Genomic DNA, 18,343 nt, shown 5'->3' on the forward strand with positions numbered 1-18,343 from the left:
GTGGGTTTGATCCCTGTATGGGCCCTCCACTTAAGACTTCACTTGGACTTGATGATCCTCGTGGGTCTCTTCCAACTCAGAATATTCTGTGAAATAAAGGGATCAAACCAGGACCTTATTCAACAGCCAGAGAGCGAGTTGCAGAGCACTGCCTTTGCCAGCAGCCCTGAAGAAAGTGCTCCAGAGCACCAATTTCCAGTAAAATCCCCAATCAGACTTTTTAAAATGGTAGTAACAATACTGCTACCCCAGGAGTAATAATACTGCTACACCAGGGAGCAGGGTCTGTGCTCCACAGCCACTTGGGCTCATTCAGAAGCACAAAGAAAGAGGAGGAACCCTCAATGAACATAAGCTGTCCCAGATCCCCCAAAAGATTTTGGGGTGAGGCAGAGGCAGCACCTCTCATGAGCCACTGCTCCACACCGCGCTGATCTTCCCTTCAAGATCACATTTAAATATTAGCTTCTTAAGTAAATAAATATTAATTAATATCTAAATAGATTCGAATCAGACATCATCCAGTGTGTTGGGATTTGTGGGTTCCCTCTAAGTGGGTTCCACACAGGCTCATGTCACCCAGCCAGCCCCTGGCCAGCCCCACGTTGGATTTGCACGTACTGTCGATGGGCATCCCGTTGAGTTTCCACTGGATGCTCGGCTCCGGGTTGCCAATAGCCTCACACAGCAGCACGAGGTTCGTTCCCACGCTGTAGACACCACCTTCGGGCTTCTTCAGCCACTGGGGAGGCTCTGGAAAGAGGGGACAGAGCAGGGATCAGTGTCACAGCCACGGGAGTCTGACCTGCTGTTGCCGCGGTCCTCCAGGAGATGGCAAACGCTGCCAACACTTTGGCAGCCCGTCCTGCAGCTGAATTGGATTCAATGCAAAGCGATGTCAGGAAAGGTAAAATTAGCATCAGCACGCATCAGTTCTGTCCTTCAGACTCTGTGAGTGTCAGGGAGGGTGTAGAAACGGGCAGTGTTTATCCGAGTGGAAAACAAATGCAAATGGGAGGTGAGAGGCTGGGAAGCAGGGACACCGGGATGGGTCAGCGTTTCCACAAGGACCCTCAGCTGTGAGACTGTGGGCTGGGAAACGAGCTGAGACTGTTTCAGCAACGCAAACAAGATGCAAATACCCATCCAGCTCAAATGCCCCTCTCTAGGCACGAGAAAGTGGCTCCCACTGCCTCGCCCAGAAGTGGAAGGAGTTCCACGACAGGATTCAGCACCTTCACCTGCTCCTCCACCTGTGCTGTGCATTGTCACTTCAATATCCTGTTTTCCCATCCTCTATTCAGACCAGAGGCTGACCCGAAGCATATTTAGGAATGATGAAACATTCTCTCGTTCTGAGGATGAGAGAAGGTTTGGGTGCAGAAATGTTGCCCACAGGGTGGTGGTAGAGGAGCAGCCGTGTGTGCTGCTGCACTCCCTGTGCTCTCCTTTCCCAGCACTGCCAGGCAAACCGGGGGGCTCCGAGGAAACCCTCCACCCTGCAGAGCAGCCCATGAGCTCCAGGTACCCAAACCTCGTCGGAAAAACAGATCCATAAGGGAGGGAAGGGAACTGAAAGGCAGAAAAAGAGCCTTTATCTGAATGCAGGTCCCTGAGCCTGCCTACACTTCAGTGGGCAGCCTCAGTCCAAAACACAACCTTGAATTCACCATTACCTCCCCCTGAAAAGCAAGAAACTTCCAGATTTTAATACCAGACCTGACACTACCTCTTCTACATGTGCTTGGCAGGCCATGGCACCTCTTTCCCTATTTGAAACGGGTGAGCTAATGCCTGGGAAACACTTGGATCTGTTAGCTAATGCTCAGAAAACACTTTGAAGATGAGCAGAGCTGTTGCCTGGTAATACAACTCCAGATGTTATCAGTGTGATATGCTAAGACAAAGCATCACTGCTCATATTCACAAAGATATTAAAAAACCACCTCTGAAGTGTAAGGATACACTTCCACACCCAGTCCAGCATTTCCATGTGAAGAGACATTGTTCATCAACATATAAAGACTGAAGTAAAATCCAAGATACTGAAGCTTATCTACAGTGATAAGATCTTCCCATTTCCTTCACACAGGACAGGTTTCTTACCTTCCTCACACCCAGAGTGACACGACCACATTTGTTTTGCTTCCTGGTATTTGACTCCAGGAAAAAAACTCTGCAAACAACAGAACGCTTTGGTCTTGCAGATCTTTTTCCTTCTCTCCCTCACATACATCAGGCTTTCCTCAGGAAAAGACAGGTTAAAGGCATGGAGGTGAAAAGGTTTGTGGCAGTCCTGATTAAAGTGTTGGTTTGGAATTTTTCCTCTAAATCTGCCACAAATTCAGTACTTGAGTCGGGATATTTCCATGTTTTGGAGGAGGGGACACCAAGCACAGCCTGAATACAAACCACCTGATGGATCCCTTCCTATTTCCATCTGTGCATGCACATGATGCCTCTCTTTCCTTTCTCAGCATGGGAATTGCTGTGGGTGCCCCAAGGATGTGATGCAGCTGTGAAGTCAAAGGCAATGAGATTTTGCCAAGTATGAAATGGAATTTCACAGAAAGGCTGAAGAACCTCTTTTCCATGTGGCAGATATGCTGCACTACTTAAAAGTATACAAAGTATAAGAATAACAAAATATACACGTATTTTTAGCAACTACAAAATCCAGTGGTTGAAGAGTCAAAGAGTTAATCTGTGTGAGCAACAGGGAGTGGCAAATATTTCCTGCATTTTCTTGGTGAGTGTTATCAAAGTGAGCCTCCTGATTTAGGGATTTATGTCTTTATAGAAAATACTGACAGGTTCAAACATGAAAGGGATCTAAAATGGGCATTTAGTCCATCCTACTGCAACAGAGCAGGATCATCTACATCTAAAACACCCAAATGGATCCAGACCTTCCCCTCAGCCTCCCATGCTGTGGCAGCACTGTGCTTTTCCTCAGGACCAGAACAAATTTGGAACATCTAACCAACATCTGCCTTGCTGCAGTTTAACATATTGCATCTTACATCATCCCCAGGAAACTTTGTGAAGAAACTTCTATTCATCTGAATGCTCTTATGCACTCCCCAGATTTATTTTTTTACCAAATTAAACATATCTGGTTTTTTTCCTCAAATGCCATGATTTTGGGTTCTGTGTGGGTTCTTGCTGCCTTCTCCTGAACTGCCTCAGTTAACCCCAGCCTTGATGGAGTCCATGATGTAGAGTTCCTTACATTAGGTGAGGCCTTATCAGTTCTCAGTAGTTTTTCTTACAACAACACTTTTCCTCATACTTTCCAGGATGATTTTTGCCTTTTCTGCCAGACTAACATTTCCCAGCCATGTTCAGCTCTCCATCCAGCACCTCCTCCCAACCAGCCTAACCAGACATTTCCCACCCTGTGCTGATGAAGCCAGTTAGTGCTGCCCGGGGAGAATTGCTCTGCACTTGTGCTCACTGAAGCCCATCCTTCTTATTCCAGACCACTCTCCCAATTTGTCAAGATCCTTTCAAATTCTCCTCACATCTTCCCAAAAGCTGGCAATCCATCCCACTTTGGGGGCATCAACAGCACCTTCAGCTGCAGGTACCACCCTGGGCTCTGCATCCTGTTGGAGCAGTTTTCCAGTGAAACACAGAAATACAATTTGAACCCAATTAAAACACCCAGTCCTGGTTCTGCCTCACATTAGTTTCATCTATTTTCTTTTTCTCTAGCTGAGTACTAGAGACAAGTACTATTGCAAGACATAACTGCAAAGGCCCTTACCTATTGTATCATTACTAAAATAAGCATTATATTGTAATAATTATTTCTATTAAACACCATCTAGGAGCCTCAATCGAGATCAAGGTAATATTAGCTCAGACATTATGATACTGCAAGATTTTGAGGTTATATGTACATTTGCTTTTGGGTTTGGTGGACTAGAAACAATAACCAAACAAACATTTGAAGTCAAAACAATTTGTGGGCTTGCTTTGCTTTTTTTTTTTTCAAATAATTGTCTCTCATTCTAATAACAACAGTGGGGGTTTTGTGCCTGCTCTGATGTTCCAGGTTACAGCTTCCCTTGCAAAGAGAGATTAAAATGCTCAAAGAGTCAAGCAATTTGCTTGCTGAATATTTCCATATGCTTGGTAATAATTACCTGAATCTTTGCTCCCAGACTCAGTAGGATTAGTAAGTGGGCTGCATGCAAATATCAGTAAAATTGTTATTTAGAAAGATAGGGCACTGGTTTGAGATCCTCAAATGCCAGAAAGAAGAACAAAAAACATGGCAGTAAATCCTGATTTACACACCAGCACTAGACTGAGGATGGTTGGTGGTTAATAACAGATAATTTTTCTCCCATGTTTAATTTTCTTTTCCCTTCGAGAGGAGCCTGTCAGATGTGAGGAAGCCCTAAGTCAGCACAACCTCCCTGAAGCCAACTGAAATTAATGCTCAACTCCAGAGCTCAGGATCTGCCCTTGAGTGTGCTCACAGGAGCTCCTGCAAGAATGATGAACGTGTCCATCTCTGATTAATGACAGCAACATTTGCTGGTTAGAAATTGGAGAAGACAACAATGTTTGGGCTCATTTTTACCTTGATACCTTGGATGTGAGGTGACTCCTAATAGGAAGAATTCCTGCAGGTGACAGTAGTCATCATTAGTTACACACATGGAAAATGAATTTAACAGCAATGGCTGGAGTGGGATTATTTCCTTCTTTTACTTTTTTAAAGTACTTGTTTGTTAATAAAAATTTGCCAGAAAGTTTTCCTTCCTCTACAGACTGGGAGAGATGGAGGTCAAAATCCTAAACTGCTAAATTAATGTTATTTCTCTGGTATTTTAGTTTTTGCAGCTCCTGCAATTTCTTTGAAGGAATCGATTTTTTTACAGCCGAGAAAATCATCGCCAGATTGTTAAAATATTCAGCTACAGCAGAGATGCTCCAAACCATCTGGAATGATTTCTGGGAGTCAGCACTTCCCCTCCATCACAGCTGAAAACTTGCCATGCCCTGGTATCCCCCTCTGCCACACTTCCAGAGAGGGAAAGAAGACTGTGAGGCACGAGGTTGTGTCAAGTGGATGGGGATGATTCATCACACCCTGGGAGAAAAGGCTTCTCCTCAGCTGATGAGTAAATACAGAGCAGGGGTTGAAAGTGCCTTTCCTCCCATCATTGTGACTCCTTGTGACCAAGGAGTGAGAAGAAGCCCAGATGAAAATGAAGCTGTTGGCAGACTCTGCCAGATAATCCTGCCGGTGATTTATTTTATTTTTTGACTCTGCATGGCAGAGGATGGAACATTTCTCACCAGTAAAATGTTTTCAGGGAGTTTTTCAGCTGTGCTTCAGGATTCTCATTCTGTAGCTATTCCTGGGCAGAAGCTGCAGTGGCAGGGAGGGTTCTGCAGGTCTTGCTTATCTTTTCCAAGTCTCATCAGAGCTCTGCTTGGCTCCTGGGAAAGAGCATCTACACCTGCCTTGTGTGAAGGGCTCACACCTTCAGAGTCTGGGGAGAAGGAGGAAAGGGGATAGATCCACACACCTCTATCTGCACTCTGCAAGATGCCTGGGATGAAGGGATCTTGGCTGGCTTTTTTAATCTACCATCTTCTTGAGCACCAGAAATAAATGACGACCAAACCTTGCACAAACACAGCAGGTTCTCTGTTTTGCACAAGCACAAGCAGCCACCACCTGGATCAGCCACCAGACCTGTGTGTGATCATGCACAGGGACTCACCACCCCTCACACAAGGGTATGACGAGCACAAGGGGAACCCTAAAACTATTTATGAATGCTGCTAGTATTGGTCACCCTTCCAAGCATGCAGGTGGGGTGGGAACAGGCCTTGGATACTCAGTGAGATGACAAAAAGCATCATATTTCAATTTTTTAAAGATGTTTAGGAGGTGGTGGATTGTTCACAGGTTGGACTCCGTGATCTTAGAGGTCTTTTCCAACCTAAATGATTTGGTTCACAATTAGTAAAAAATAATTTTTTTTTACTTTGTTTCACAAATTTTATGATACTTTTCAAGGATTATAGAAACCACTCTTGGCTCAGGTTGTCTCTATACAAATTCACAGCAAGAGAGCATGGGAAGGAGGGGAGGAGAGGGCTGATACCATGTCTGCTCACTGCATTTTTACAGCTCTTCCTAGGAACTCACTTTGGAGGAAGCCAAAGAAAGAGAACTGAGCTAAATGTCCCTCTGATCCAGCCCAGAGTAGCCATTTTCACAGTCTTTAAGGGCAAGGGGAATAATTAGATCTTTTTGTCTGACACTCAGATTAATACAAGACATTTCATCAATATCTCTGCTTGACTAACTCACATCTTTAGAGTATTGAATCTGCTCACATATTTGTACTCCTGTTCACCACTTTGTAAGGCCTTCATGGTTCAGGAAAAAAGATACATTATTTATATATATGTATATATATATATATACACATTTTTTTTTTAGAGTTGCTACTTTCTACAACCTTCCCAAATTTAAGAGATCAAAATTAAATTAGGTATCAAAAATTAAATAGTGACGTGCAATTCACACATGACATCAAGTTATATTAGCAAAGGTCATTATTATTATATAAACATAAAATTATATGGAAAAGGTTATTATTACTATTATTCCCTTCCCTTTCACCAGCTCTCTGTTCAAAATCAATAAGGTCAGTAAAGTGTACCTTCCACGTGGACGTGGAACTCGTGCCTTGCCCTCCCCATGGGGTTGCTCGCCGTGCACTGATACGTCCCCTCATCAGCTGCTGACACTTGATCTATCTTCAGGATCTTCCCAAAATTCTCTGTTTCTGGTTCCTCCTTGGGCATGTTTCCAGTGACTTTGACCCAGCTTAGATGAGGAGTTGGGCTAAGAAAGAAAAAAAAGAAGATTTTTAGTTGTATACGAAGCTGCTTCCTGTTATAGCACTGCTGGAGACTTAACACCATGGTTTGTCAAAGGATTTTGAGCCTTTTTAAAACTCCAGGGCTAACTAAGGGTTATATTATAGACTAAAACCAATCTGTACTGCTTCCTGATTTGGAGAACCCCTGTGAGTGGGTTCTTCAGCAGGACAAAGCACGAGGCTGCATTCCTTGTGTGTGTGTTGGCACGGACTGTGGGAGAGGGACCGGAGCTCATCTCATCCCGCTCCAAAAGGGCACCTGAGGACAGACAAGGAGGTGAAGACTTCATTAGAGTGACTTCACTCACTGCCTGCCTGCTGGCCAACCACTGGAGGTGGCTGAAATACTATTTCCACCCTCAGAAAGCAGTGACACAGGGATTGGGGCCAGCCCGTCGTCTGCGCATTCCCAGCTGGGCTCCGCATTCCCGACACCGCACACGCCGCACGGACGCAGTGTCAGGTCTGCTCACCCTCGTGCCCATCTGTTCCCGTGGCTGGATGCCCTGGCACGAGCTGCACAGAGCCCCAGGCACCCAGAAATTACGGATTTCCAGGAGCACTGACTGCAAATATCCCATTATTTCCCGCCAGAGTCCTTGTCCCGCTCTTGTCCCAAAGCCTGGCTTCGTGTCTCCTCGGGGTTGCACGGAGGCAACGCCCTCCTGACACTGCCATTACTCAGAATATAAGTCTTCAAAAAAAAGTGACAGATTGGAAATGTACTTAATTCCTTATTTTGCAGTTGGATGCCCCTGATCTTAGTTGCTGGGAATCTGGCTCGGTCTATCCGCTTCCATGGTTTGGGGACATTTGGTGGGATGGATTGGCAGAGATATAGGCAAAGCTGGTCACTTTTCTGCTGAAAAGGGAAATTTTAGCAAATAAAAATAGCTTTTTTTTTTGTTCTAAATATTGCATTTTTTGAAGGATTTCAATGGAAGTATAAAGAAGTACTTTGTATTCTTTCAAAAGGGGCTACTTTGAAAAAACCCACCTTTTTGTTTGAAAAAATAATTTTTAAAAGAGTTTCCTGGATATTTTTGAGTGAAAATTGTATATATATATTTGTTTTTTACCTTTTGCCAACTAAACAAGCTTTTCTGGCTTTCTCTTCTTGTGTATGATATTAACTTCTGCACCTGAAATTCATATTGGAGTATTTTCAAGGTGCTTTGCCCATTCAATACTTTGAAAACCCTATAAACTCATAGCTGTGGACTAGAGGAGGTTTGTGGGTTGGCAAATTAGCTTGATGGGAAGTGAATTAGACAAGGAAGTGTTGCAACAGGGAACCAAAACTTACTGCAGATACCTGGAGTGAATCCAACAGAGACAAGTAATTCACCTTCCTTCAAGAATGCCAACCAACTGCAGAGGCAAAACCCTGCCAGCCTAAATGAGCAATGCCCTTTCAAGCCCTTATGGAAAAACAAAATACCCTAAACATGTTTGTTCAGGCAGATAAATATCCTGACTCCAGAATTTTCGAGAGGGGATATAATTTCAGAGCCTTTATTAGGAGTTATGTCTGTGCTAAGCAGGCTCTGCCTCTGTTGTACAGCACGAGGAGAGGGTGATTTAAGGCTCTGTTTGACACAAAGCTCTGTCACAAACAAACCAGAAGGGACTTTGCTTTCACTGTGGGTTTGGTGGGTGCAGAGATTTTCACTTTACCTGTTTCTCTGGTGGCAGCTCGACTATTGCATGGACAGGCACATGGGAAACATTGGAAAACTGCACTGGGGTTTCTGTCTGTGTGAGTTAGTGCAGCAGGGACAGCTCTGGGAGAGGGAATCACAGCTAAGTTGTGAGGATGGCACTCAACATTTATTTAGCCATTCCCTTTCTTTGCTTACCCTCATTTTGTCCTGTGTTATTTACAAAAATCAACAAAATTGTCCTGATTTCCCATCACATACCATCTATTTTAACCCTGCCCCATATTAACCCTCCCAGTACCTTAAGGGAACCTATAAGAGAAAGGAAGAGACACTATTTACAAGAGCCTGGAGGGACAGGACAAGGGGGAATGGCTTCAAATTGAATGAGAGTAGGTTTAGGTTGGATTTTAGGAAGAAATTCATACCTGTGAGGATGGGGAGGCCCTGGCAGAGGTTGCCCAGAGAAGCTGTGGCTGCCCCATCCCTGGAAGTGTCCAAGGCCAGGTTGGACAGGGCTTGGAGCAACCTGGGATAGTGAAAGGTGCCCATGGCAGGGGGGTGGAATGAGATGAGCCTTAAGGTCCCTTCAAACCCAAACCATTCTATGATTCTGTGATATATTTTTACACTGAACATCTCCTCCTCCAGATATTGCTCCATACTTCCTACACCTGGATCCACAACTAACCTTTGAGTAGCTTTCTAAGATAAATGCTGACAGCAATAACAAGTTTGAGATGTCTGTGCAGCACAAAGCACCACAACACACACAGGAATGGGCCCAGGAAAACTTGAGACTAGGACCAAGTTTGAGGTTTGCCCATTACTGTTGGTTTTAGCAGGATCAAACCAATAAGGCTGATTCAGGTTTACTGTATTTTTACGTAGTCAGGGACTTTGTTCCTTGACATACTGTCATCTGTGAGAGTATCCTGGAAAGAACATCCTTTGTATGGGAATTCTGGATGCTGGGGGATGGACCACAGCGAGCAGGGAGGTTCACAGGGACACCTGAACCAGCATCTCCTGCTGCAACTGGGCGAGATGGACCACTGGTTTCACTCAGTGGCACATCCACTCCTTAAAGAACATCTTGTATCACATCACTCAAGCACTTTGCTTTCAAAAACATCAGATCTTGCTGAAAAAATGTTGAGTATTGAAGTGGATGCTGATGTTATTTAGTTTCTCAACATCTCAAAAGTAGTACTACTGAAAAAAGCTCAATAATAGGGGCCTTTTTTTAATATAACAGTAAAAAAAATCAATACTTACCATGATGTGATTTTAATTACTTGTTTACAAGCTATAGCAATAACCAGTGTTGCATGTGCCCTGTGCTGCTTTACAAGGAGCACACAAACTTCACAAACAACTCTGCATAGAAATTCAATTTCAAACTGTTGTATAATTGGGAATACAGCTTTTTCTCTGCTCATTTCTATCTCAAGAGGTGATTAAGTTGTGCAGCATTGTGCATTACTCACAGCCCTTCAGCAATACATTCGAGGAGCAGGACACCTCCCTTGATGACAGTGACTGATGAGCTACTGCCAGCAGATTCAGGAGGGATCAGCAGTTTGGGTTTTCTTTCCTTGATAAAATTTGCTGAAAGATAAAATAAAGTAGAAGTTAGACATGAACTCTTAGGGCCCTCAGTAATACCCCAAACATCATTGCTGTCAGAAGGTTTCAGACATCGATTTGAACGTTTTCTTTTTTATTTATACAGTTTGAGGCTAATCCAGGACACTTATTTCTCCTGATAAGAGTCAGGAGACAAGTACAGTGATATCAACAGGCAGTAGTACTGGAGAAACCCCTTTTCCTACAGTTTTATGTCCTGTTTTCCAAGCACTGGCCCTTCCTATCATTCACCTCATCCAGTACACTGGTGCTCTCAATTGCTAAGCTTCTGGTCCACACCATTTTTCTTAAGACCTTTCTTCTGCACTGACTTTATTATGTTTTAAACCTCAGATGAAACCCCATCTCTCCTGACTTGAATATTGCACAGAATTGCTCTTCTTGCTACAATTATTAAATCTACAGTAATGGAGATACAATTTGTAGGGAAGACTGTTAAAATAATAAAACAAGATTGACTTGTATTTGATTGCAACGGCCCATTTGTTCCAGGCTGCCAAACAAGAGTTTCATGATGAAACACAGAGAGAGTTCAATGCCTGCCCAGTTATCACTCTCATCACAATTAGTACAGTAATGAATAAGTCCCCAAATGGTCCTAGTTCTTCAAAAATAGTCAGTTATGGATGATTTGGTAAAAGACCACATATATCTCCCTGAACCATTTTCAAATTTTTCATTTCTTCCTCCCCTTGCTTTGTATCTCTACAAATCTGTGTCACAAGTGCTCTGAGCTGCAGCAGAACCCTCTGGATATGCTCACACATTTCCCATCTGCCTCCACCTCCTGCTTCCAAAGGCAGGCAGTGCCCCTTCCCAGCAGGAGTTCGGATATCCCTCCGAGGGAAAAGCTGGGTTGGAGTGTCTGTCACACCTCCCAAGACCTGCTTGCTCTGCTCACAGGGCTCAGCCTCCACAGGCAAAGGCTTGAGGCCTGATGAGTGCTCCAAATCATCCATCCCAAAAACCCTTCTCGGAGCTTGTCCAGCAAAGCAAGATCTTTCAGGAGGTTCGAATCAGGCATTTCAAAAAAACCCAGAGACTCTCAAAGCAATTCAACCAAAGAAATCAGAGTCAAGAGCTACCAAAAAAATCCAAGACTCTAGTTTTTATACATTTGAAACAAAATTAACTGGGTGGAGAACTGCAGGAATAGCCACTAGCTGCCTTCTGGCTTATCCTCACTGCCTGCATAAAGCTCAGCAGGATATTTCCAGGTTATTTTTTCACAGAGAGGGGCACAAAAAGCAATGGAAGCTGGGAATCCTCAGGATGAGAAATGCTTTGCTGTAGTCCTTACCTGTGGGGGGTAACATGCAGGTCAAGGTATAGACAGAGAGAACCACCTCTCATGTACAGGGAGGGTTGTGTCCATGGGGACAATTAACTCAGAGCACCCAAAACTCTGTAAATCCACACCTTGAGCTCCCCCTGAAATAATGCAGCCCCCGGGTGACCCTTTGGACATGAATTCATGGTGTCAAACCGTGGTTCCCTAATCCCCAAGTCCTCTTAACTGCCAGAAAAAGATCTGGAGTGTCCAGCTCTGGCTGCTGCTCTGAGCTGATAACACAAGAAATCCAGAATGTCACCCTCCTTACATCATGTTCTGCAGTGTGAATGCTTCTTTCTCAACTAAAAAAAGCTACCTTTTTATTAAAAACCCTGCAGATTTCTGTCAAAAACTACGAGATGAGCAAATTGTCCTCCACGGAGCACTTAAATCCAACCCATCACAATCAAAAGGCTTTTGTGATTTTTTTTATTTTTTTTTTACCAGCTCCCATTTCATCTCAGCTGGTGGATTCTCAGTTTAAAGGCTAAAGAACAGATGCATTCAACTCACCCTTAGTAACAGCAGCGTTAGGTGAGCCTGAGTCATTAGCATGCTTTACTGAAATAAATAAAAGTGACAACCAAACACAAACATGCAGGGTTGAGATAGAATCAAAAGAAACAACAAATCAACCAAAACAAAATCATGCCCCACCCCAACCCCCCTCAATTTCTGCCATAAAAGAAAGAAAGAAAAAAAGAAAAAAAAATATAAAGGAAAGTAACAGATGAACAACAATTTTTTTGAAAATACAATGGAGATTGTTCAAATATATGTATTATTCTGCAAAATACTCCATGGGTGATGCAATCAGCTTTTCAACCTTGCTATCTAGGGTAATAAAAAAATCACTAAGGTCTAAGTATCCATTAAAAAGAAATGGTATCAAATTTATTTATTCTTTTGTTTCTTATTGCTTAATTTTCCTTATATGTCTTTTTTTAATGCAGTCCCTCAGCAGGGACCTGGCACGGAGTGGTGTGGGCAATGTCAAGCTGAGTTTGCAAAACCCTTTAATTTATGTTTCACTTTTTTTTTTTTCCTGGATCAAGTCTTGTGGCTTTGATGACAAGGTGGACACACTGAAGTGGGTTTTTGGGTCACTTCCAGGGCTATCAGTGGCCCCACAGCCAAAGCCCATCTAATTTTTCTCTGTGTGTGCACATGTGGGGGAGTGGACCCAGTGGAAAACCCACAGGGAGCAACATTTCCTCTGGATATTTTTCTCACAATTATTATCCCAAGATACACTTTAAGCAAGCATTAAGACACACAAAGCCACTATTAATCCTTTATCTTTTTATCCCAACAAGAAAACACTCAGAATCACATATTAAATATGAGATTTTCATTCACAAAGGAAAAAAAATCTCCTTGGCTTTCTGAGCTGCATAAGCCCCAAAGGTCAGAAGTATTAGTGAAACAGAAAACTGATATTAAGGGCACAGGGAGCTCAGTGAGTGGTACAAGTGATAGCACAAATTCTTACAGCCAGAAGAGGTGCAGGCAGAGCAGGATGGGCCTCCAGCTGGTTTAAGCTGCCTTAGTTCCACCAGCTTCTGTTGGGCTTTGCTGATTTAGCACAGCTGGGACTGTGCCCCAAAGGCTGGGTTTATTTTTCTTTTTCCTTGGGTATTTGTATCCTTTTCCTCTGGTTCTAATGCTGTAGATGTCCAGCCCATCCAGTCAGGGCTGGAATCAGGGGTTTGACACCACAGCAGGTTGTGTACACCCAAAAAATGGACAGGTTTGATGGAGCTGGGAAGGGGCTGGAGCAGCAGGAGAGGCTGAGGGAGCTGGGGGGGCTCAGCCTGGAGAAAAGGAGGCTCAGGGGGGACCTTCTGGCTCTGCAAGTCCCTGACGGGAGGGGGGAGCTGAGAGGGTGTTGGTCTCCTCACAGGGAACAGGACAAGAGGAAACAGCCTCAAGTTGCACCAAGGGAGGTTTAGGTTGGATTTCAGGGAAAATTTCTTCACTGAAAGGTTTCTCCAGTGCTGGAGTCCCCAACCCTGCAGGGATTTTAAAGCCACGTAGATGTGGCACTTGGGGAGCTGGGTTAGTTCTGGGCTTGGCAGTGCTGGGAGAACAGTCAGACTCAATGATCTTCAAGGACTTTTCCAACCTGAACAATTCTGAGATTCTGTGGGAGAGCAATCCCTGCACGCCCCAGTGAGACTCGGGGGCAGGGCAGTACCTGAAACCACCTTTGGTATAAAACCCTTGGAGACTACAGGAAAACAGAGATGGAAAAATAAATAAATAAATAAATAGATAAATAAATAAATGAAAATTTGATGTTCCCTACACAACATTTCATGGAGAAAATGGAAAGGGCCTCGTGTGTGACTGCTGATATTGAGGGCAGCCTGGAAAGCACCGTCCTTCCCAACCACATGGATGCAGCTGGAGGTGGCCACATAAAGTCCTCAAAACCCAGTGAAGTCCCATCTGTCAGAGACCTGCAGGACTGCAAGAGAAGCAGATTTCCCTGATACATCATTGGCTTTCCCCGTGGGGAGAACAGGAGGAAGAACAGGGCACTTTTGGGGTCCGACAGCTGCAAAAGGCTTTTCTGGATTGAATTTAGCCCTGAGAATAAAGTTAATAATGCAGGAAATAAGCTCAGTAATGTGCCCTTTCTTGAGAGAGCATCTCTTCAAAGACACAGGGCACACATGGGCATGCACTGATGCCTGGGGAGTTCAAAAAGCACCAGAAACCAGGGAACTGCTCATGCCCAGACTTACAACGGGAAACCTTCAGCGTCATTGGCATTTTCTGCACAATCGTCCTGAGCCTTGGAAATGCTGCAAAGCAACAATAATCACTCCTACTGTCATTCTCCTCCACGTTGGCGAAGTACAGATCTCCCTTAAGGCTCATGGAGACCCTTTCATCTTGTGGAATGTGCTGCAAATCTGCAAGAAGAAAATAATTGTGAGATGGTAATGACACTGAGCTGCTTCACTAATGCTCCCCTCTCATGTGCTTCCTTCCAGATACAGCCACAAAACAGAACTTGGATGCAAAAGAGACAGAAAACACATTGCAAACAATGGGTTACTCATAAATATTCAACGTACAATGTACAATAAATATTTTTCTGTAACAGTATATACCTATTTATCACATAGATGGAAAATAATTGATAATAAAAAATACACAGGGCAAAGTTCCTGCTCAGGTGAAAGTAAATTTTCAGCATCTCTCCCCAACGGAAAGGTCTGGAATGGTGATGTGGAGGTCACCACTGACAGATGTCTCCCCAGCCAGTCTCCCAAGCATTTTGCTGTTCTGTAACTCCAGATTAGGGTAGGGCACGTTTGTAGGAGCTCAGGTTGCTGTTCTGCCTCCTTGCTGATCCAGCCTAATGCAGGTCTGTGCTAACCAGGCCTGGCAGGAGCAGAGGGGCTGCCTTAAAGGATCAGAGCTTTAGTTTGGCACCCTGTCTCTGCAGGTACTTGGGCAGCATCCCGAACAAACCCTTCATGTCATGGAGACAACAGGAGTTACTTTGCTTCCCAAGAGCCAGAAATTCCTGCAGAGCACAAATGCTGCAAAATAACAGCACAGAAACCCACAAGGAACTAATTATACAAACCTAATGGATTATTTTTTTCCTTGGTTTCATAAATCAACCATTAGTTGATGAATATTGACACATAATATCCTCTCCCCATAAATGCAGGAATCCTCATTATTGGTAGTCATTAAATGAAATATGAGCTTTCTGATAGCTCATCTTTGATAACTTGTTGTGTCAATCCACTCTACAACTTGTGTCCTGTGAAGACAGATCTCCATTCTTCATTTTTGAGTATCCAGATATTTCTCCCAAGCACTTGCACAGTTCTCATTCCCATCAATTATGAATCTGCAATGAAACTGCTCTGGAAGACAAATGTTTTGAGTCTCCTTGCATGAATTGTGCCAAAATTGTTTACTTACCAATATTCATCCAATAGATATGCAAAGGCGGGATGCCTTTTGGGGGGTTACAGTGCAAGATCACAGAATCTCCATGCTCCACATCCAGAGGCTCGATTTTTTCTTTGGGGAACTTTGGCACACCTGCACAAAGAACAGAAGTTCCTCTTTTATTGGTACTTTTTGAAATTTTTTCTTCCCCCTTTAATGTAGTTTTTAATAAAATATTTACCTTAACAACTTCCTTTGGATTCCTGCCTTTATTAGTATTCTTATTTATGAAGTGGTGCAGAGTAGGAAACCCCTGCATTTACTCAGAGTAGGAAATCCCTGCATTCAAGGATAGTCTGAGTAGGAATCCCTTCATTCACAAAGTGCACAGACCATGGTATTGAAAGCCAGGCACTGAATGGGGATGTTTAACACTTGTTTGTGATGTCCCTGTGCTTTGCTTAGGTTTTATTTTAACACATTTATTTGCAAACTCTTTCTACAGCTCCTTTGTTTGCACTGTCTGGAAGGGACAACTCCAAGCCCCAGAGAACCACAGCCTAAGGCCAAGCCTGGCACAGAGGGCTGTGCACTGGTGGGTCCCCAATTGCTCCGAGGAGATGGGAAACCAGCCTGGGAGTGCAGAATGTCCTGGGAAATGTTGGTTAAAAAGTGGTTCCCAAGAAGCCACTGCAAGTCCCTGCAGGTGAGGACAGACATCAGGCAGCAATTCCACCTCGTGCCTGGAGGTGTCCCAGTTCTTATCCAGCTCCAGAATCAGAGGGAGCAGGAAGCTGGTGCGAAGCCTGTGTTCCCTCCTCATCCCCCTGGGGTGGAAGCTCAGCCCTGCAGCCCTGCCGACTTCCCCAGTAAGCTCAGGATGCAGAGACAGGCTTTGCACAAAGATTGCACAGGGGAGCACAAGGGCTGCACTCTTTGGGCTGAAATAGAGGTTAAATAGTTGATGTTTAATCACCCAGAGCATCAGCACTGACACCAGCAGACTGTGCAAAGTCAACCTGGGCAACCTCAGCAGCCCAAAATTCAACCCAAGGGCACCTGAGAAGAGGGGGAGTGGAGCCCACCCCAGACCAAGCACTGGGAGGCTGCAGCTCAGAGATCATCACCAAGAAACCAGCCTGCAAAACGGAACCACTCCTCACAGGAGTTTAGCTCAGCCAGTTTCAGGGCTGACGTTGCCTCCTGCTTTCATTTCAGGCAAGTTCAAACTGGCAAAAAAAGTTTCAGTTCAAGCAACTGCCTCGACCAGCAAAATGAACAGCAATTAAACAGCAAAGGAATGAAAATGTCCTGGCTGGGCAGAGCCAAACTGGCACAGCAAATATCACCATCCTGGTGTTCAAGTCATGACAGGGAGCTCTGATGGTGCCTACACAGCCTGAAACAACAGTGGTCCAGCAGCTCTGCAGGGAATCTGCAGCATCCTAAGGAGGAGGGTGGGAAATGCAAGGACAGGACTCTGAGGACACTTTATACATTTCAGGATTAGTAAACACAAAAAGAAGCAATCATTACAGTGCTGATTGCCTGGATGCAGGCTGTGCAGAGATTTTATCTCCAGGAGGATTATTAGTAGGTTATGAATTCTTAGGAGAGCCAAAATGGAGTTAATGAGCATCGTCCACCCTTGTAGGTGAAATTTCGGGTGAAAAAGAAGAACTACATATTTATATCCAGTACATTCAGCAACCTACATTCTTCAAGTCCTGGAAAATACATCTGCTGACTGCAGAGGTGAATGTTTTCCAGTAGGAAAAAGCCAATTTGTTGATCTAAAGCTTGTTTATTCCCAAGAAACATCACTTTTAACAAAACTTCAAGTAAGCTGGATCAAGTGAAAGATAAGGGATTTCTGACTAAACCAGAGACCAGTAAATAGACTAATAGTGGGATCATTCATGTAGGACATTGGAAACTTGTTCAAACTCATTTTTTGCCTCATTTAGCACAACTAAATCTAGGTCTCCAGTCTCCCAGTTGGGTGCCATAACCACTGGTCTTCTCAGTGTATTTCTGTAGCCAGTAATTACAGAATTACACAAAAATATAGAGTCCCACCAGGAGAGAGTGAAAAGTCATGCTCTCAGTGTCATTAGCTGGGAGCACAGACATTCATCTCCAAAGTGTGGCCCAGATTTGGCATCTGGACTTCACTGGGGGAAGCAGCAATTTGACCCCAAACGTCCTCCACCTCAAACAAGCACTTGCACCGCAGGTGACTGAGCCTTTTGGGCTCTTCCCTGCTGGTCTTTTTTTGCTTATTGCACCATGAAAAAGATAGAAAAACCCTGATTTTCCCTCTCATAACACATAGCTTTGAGTGTTTTGAATCCTTGAAGCTTTGTAAAAGAGGAAAACTCAATTTCAGGATAAATTCCTGAGCCGAACCTTCTGACAAGTGCATTTTTTGTGGTCTCGAACACTAGAAAAATACCTGCTCTGAATTCTTATTTATTAAAAATAAGAAGCTACTCTCACATTAGACTTTGGCTTTTGAGCAGCAGTCTCCAGTACATATATGTCAGCAATATTTTGGATTTTTTTTGCAGTGTTCCTATGTTCTAAATAGGAGATATTCCAGAATCAATCACTACTGATTCGTGGCTGATCACAGGAGCTGTCACAGCTGAATTAAGCTTGAACAGCCACAGGGAAGATGAAAATCTGCACACCTGACATGTAGACATCTCCTAAAAGCCCTCCATGACATCTAAAACTCTTAAAATACCTGGGAAAAGCTTCACTGCCCAAGTATTTTTTTTTCCTGGGAAAGGCTTTGCTGCCCAAGTATTTATTCCTGACAAGGCAGTACCGTGACTGCTGTACAGCACTCAAAA

General features: G+C 43.9%; 1 protein-coding gene across 5 annotated transcripts in view; it reads right to left on the bottom strand.

Annotated features, from left to right (window-relative positions):
- Window positions 1-18,343, bottom strand: part of CHL1 (cell adhesion molecule L1 like) — a 134,769-nt gene that overhangs the window by 32,212 nt on the left and 84,214 nt on the right. For 4 of the 5 annotated variants that reach the window (XM_029958244.1, XM_029958243.1, XM_029958241.1 and 1 more), the window contains exons 6-11: window positions 15,516-15,638; window positions 14,315-14,485; window positions 12,078-12,125; window positions 10,072-10,192; window positions 6,699-6,883; window positions 622-753 (exon numbers count right to left, since the gene is read on the bottom strand). In XM_029958244.1, coding sequence (XP_029814104.1) covers window positions 622-753; window positions 6,699-6,883; window positions 10,072-10,192; window positions 12,078-12,125; window positions 14,315-14,485; window positions 15,516-15,638 — 780 coding nt within the window. The remainder of the gene's footprint in view (window positions 1-621; window positions 754-6,698; window positions 6,884-10,071; window positions 10,193-12,077; window positions 12,126-14,314; window positions 14,486-15,515; window positions 15,639-18,343) is intronic. The other variant, XM_029958242.1, reaches the window with a different exon arrangement.

The sequence above is a fragment of the Manacus vitellinus genome, unplaced genomic scaffold (genome assembly GCF_001715985.3).
Source record: "Manacus vitellinus isolate BGI_N305 unplaced genomic scaffold, ASM171598v3 scaffold_14_pilon, whole genome shotgun sequence".
NCBI lineage: Eukaryota > Metazoa > Chordata > Aves > Passeriformes > Pipridae > Manacus > Manacus vitellinus.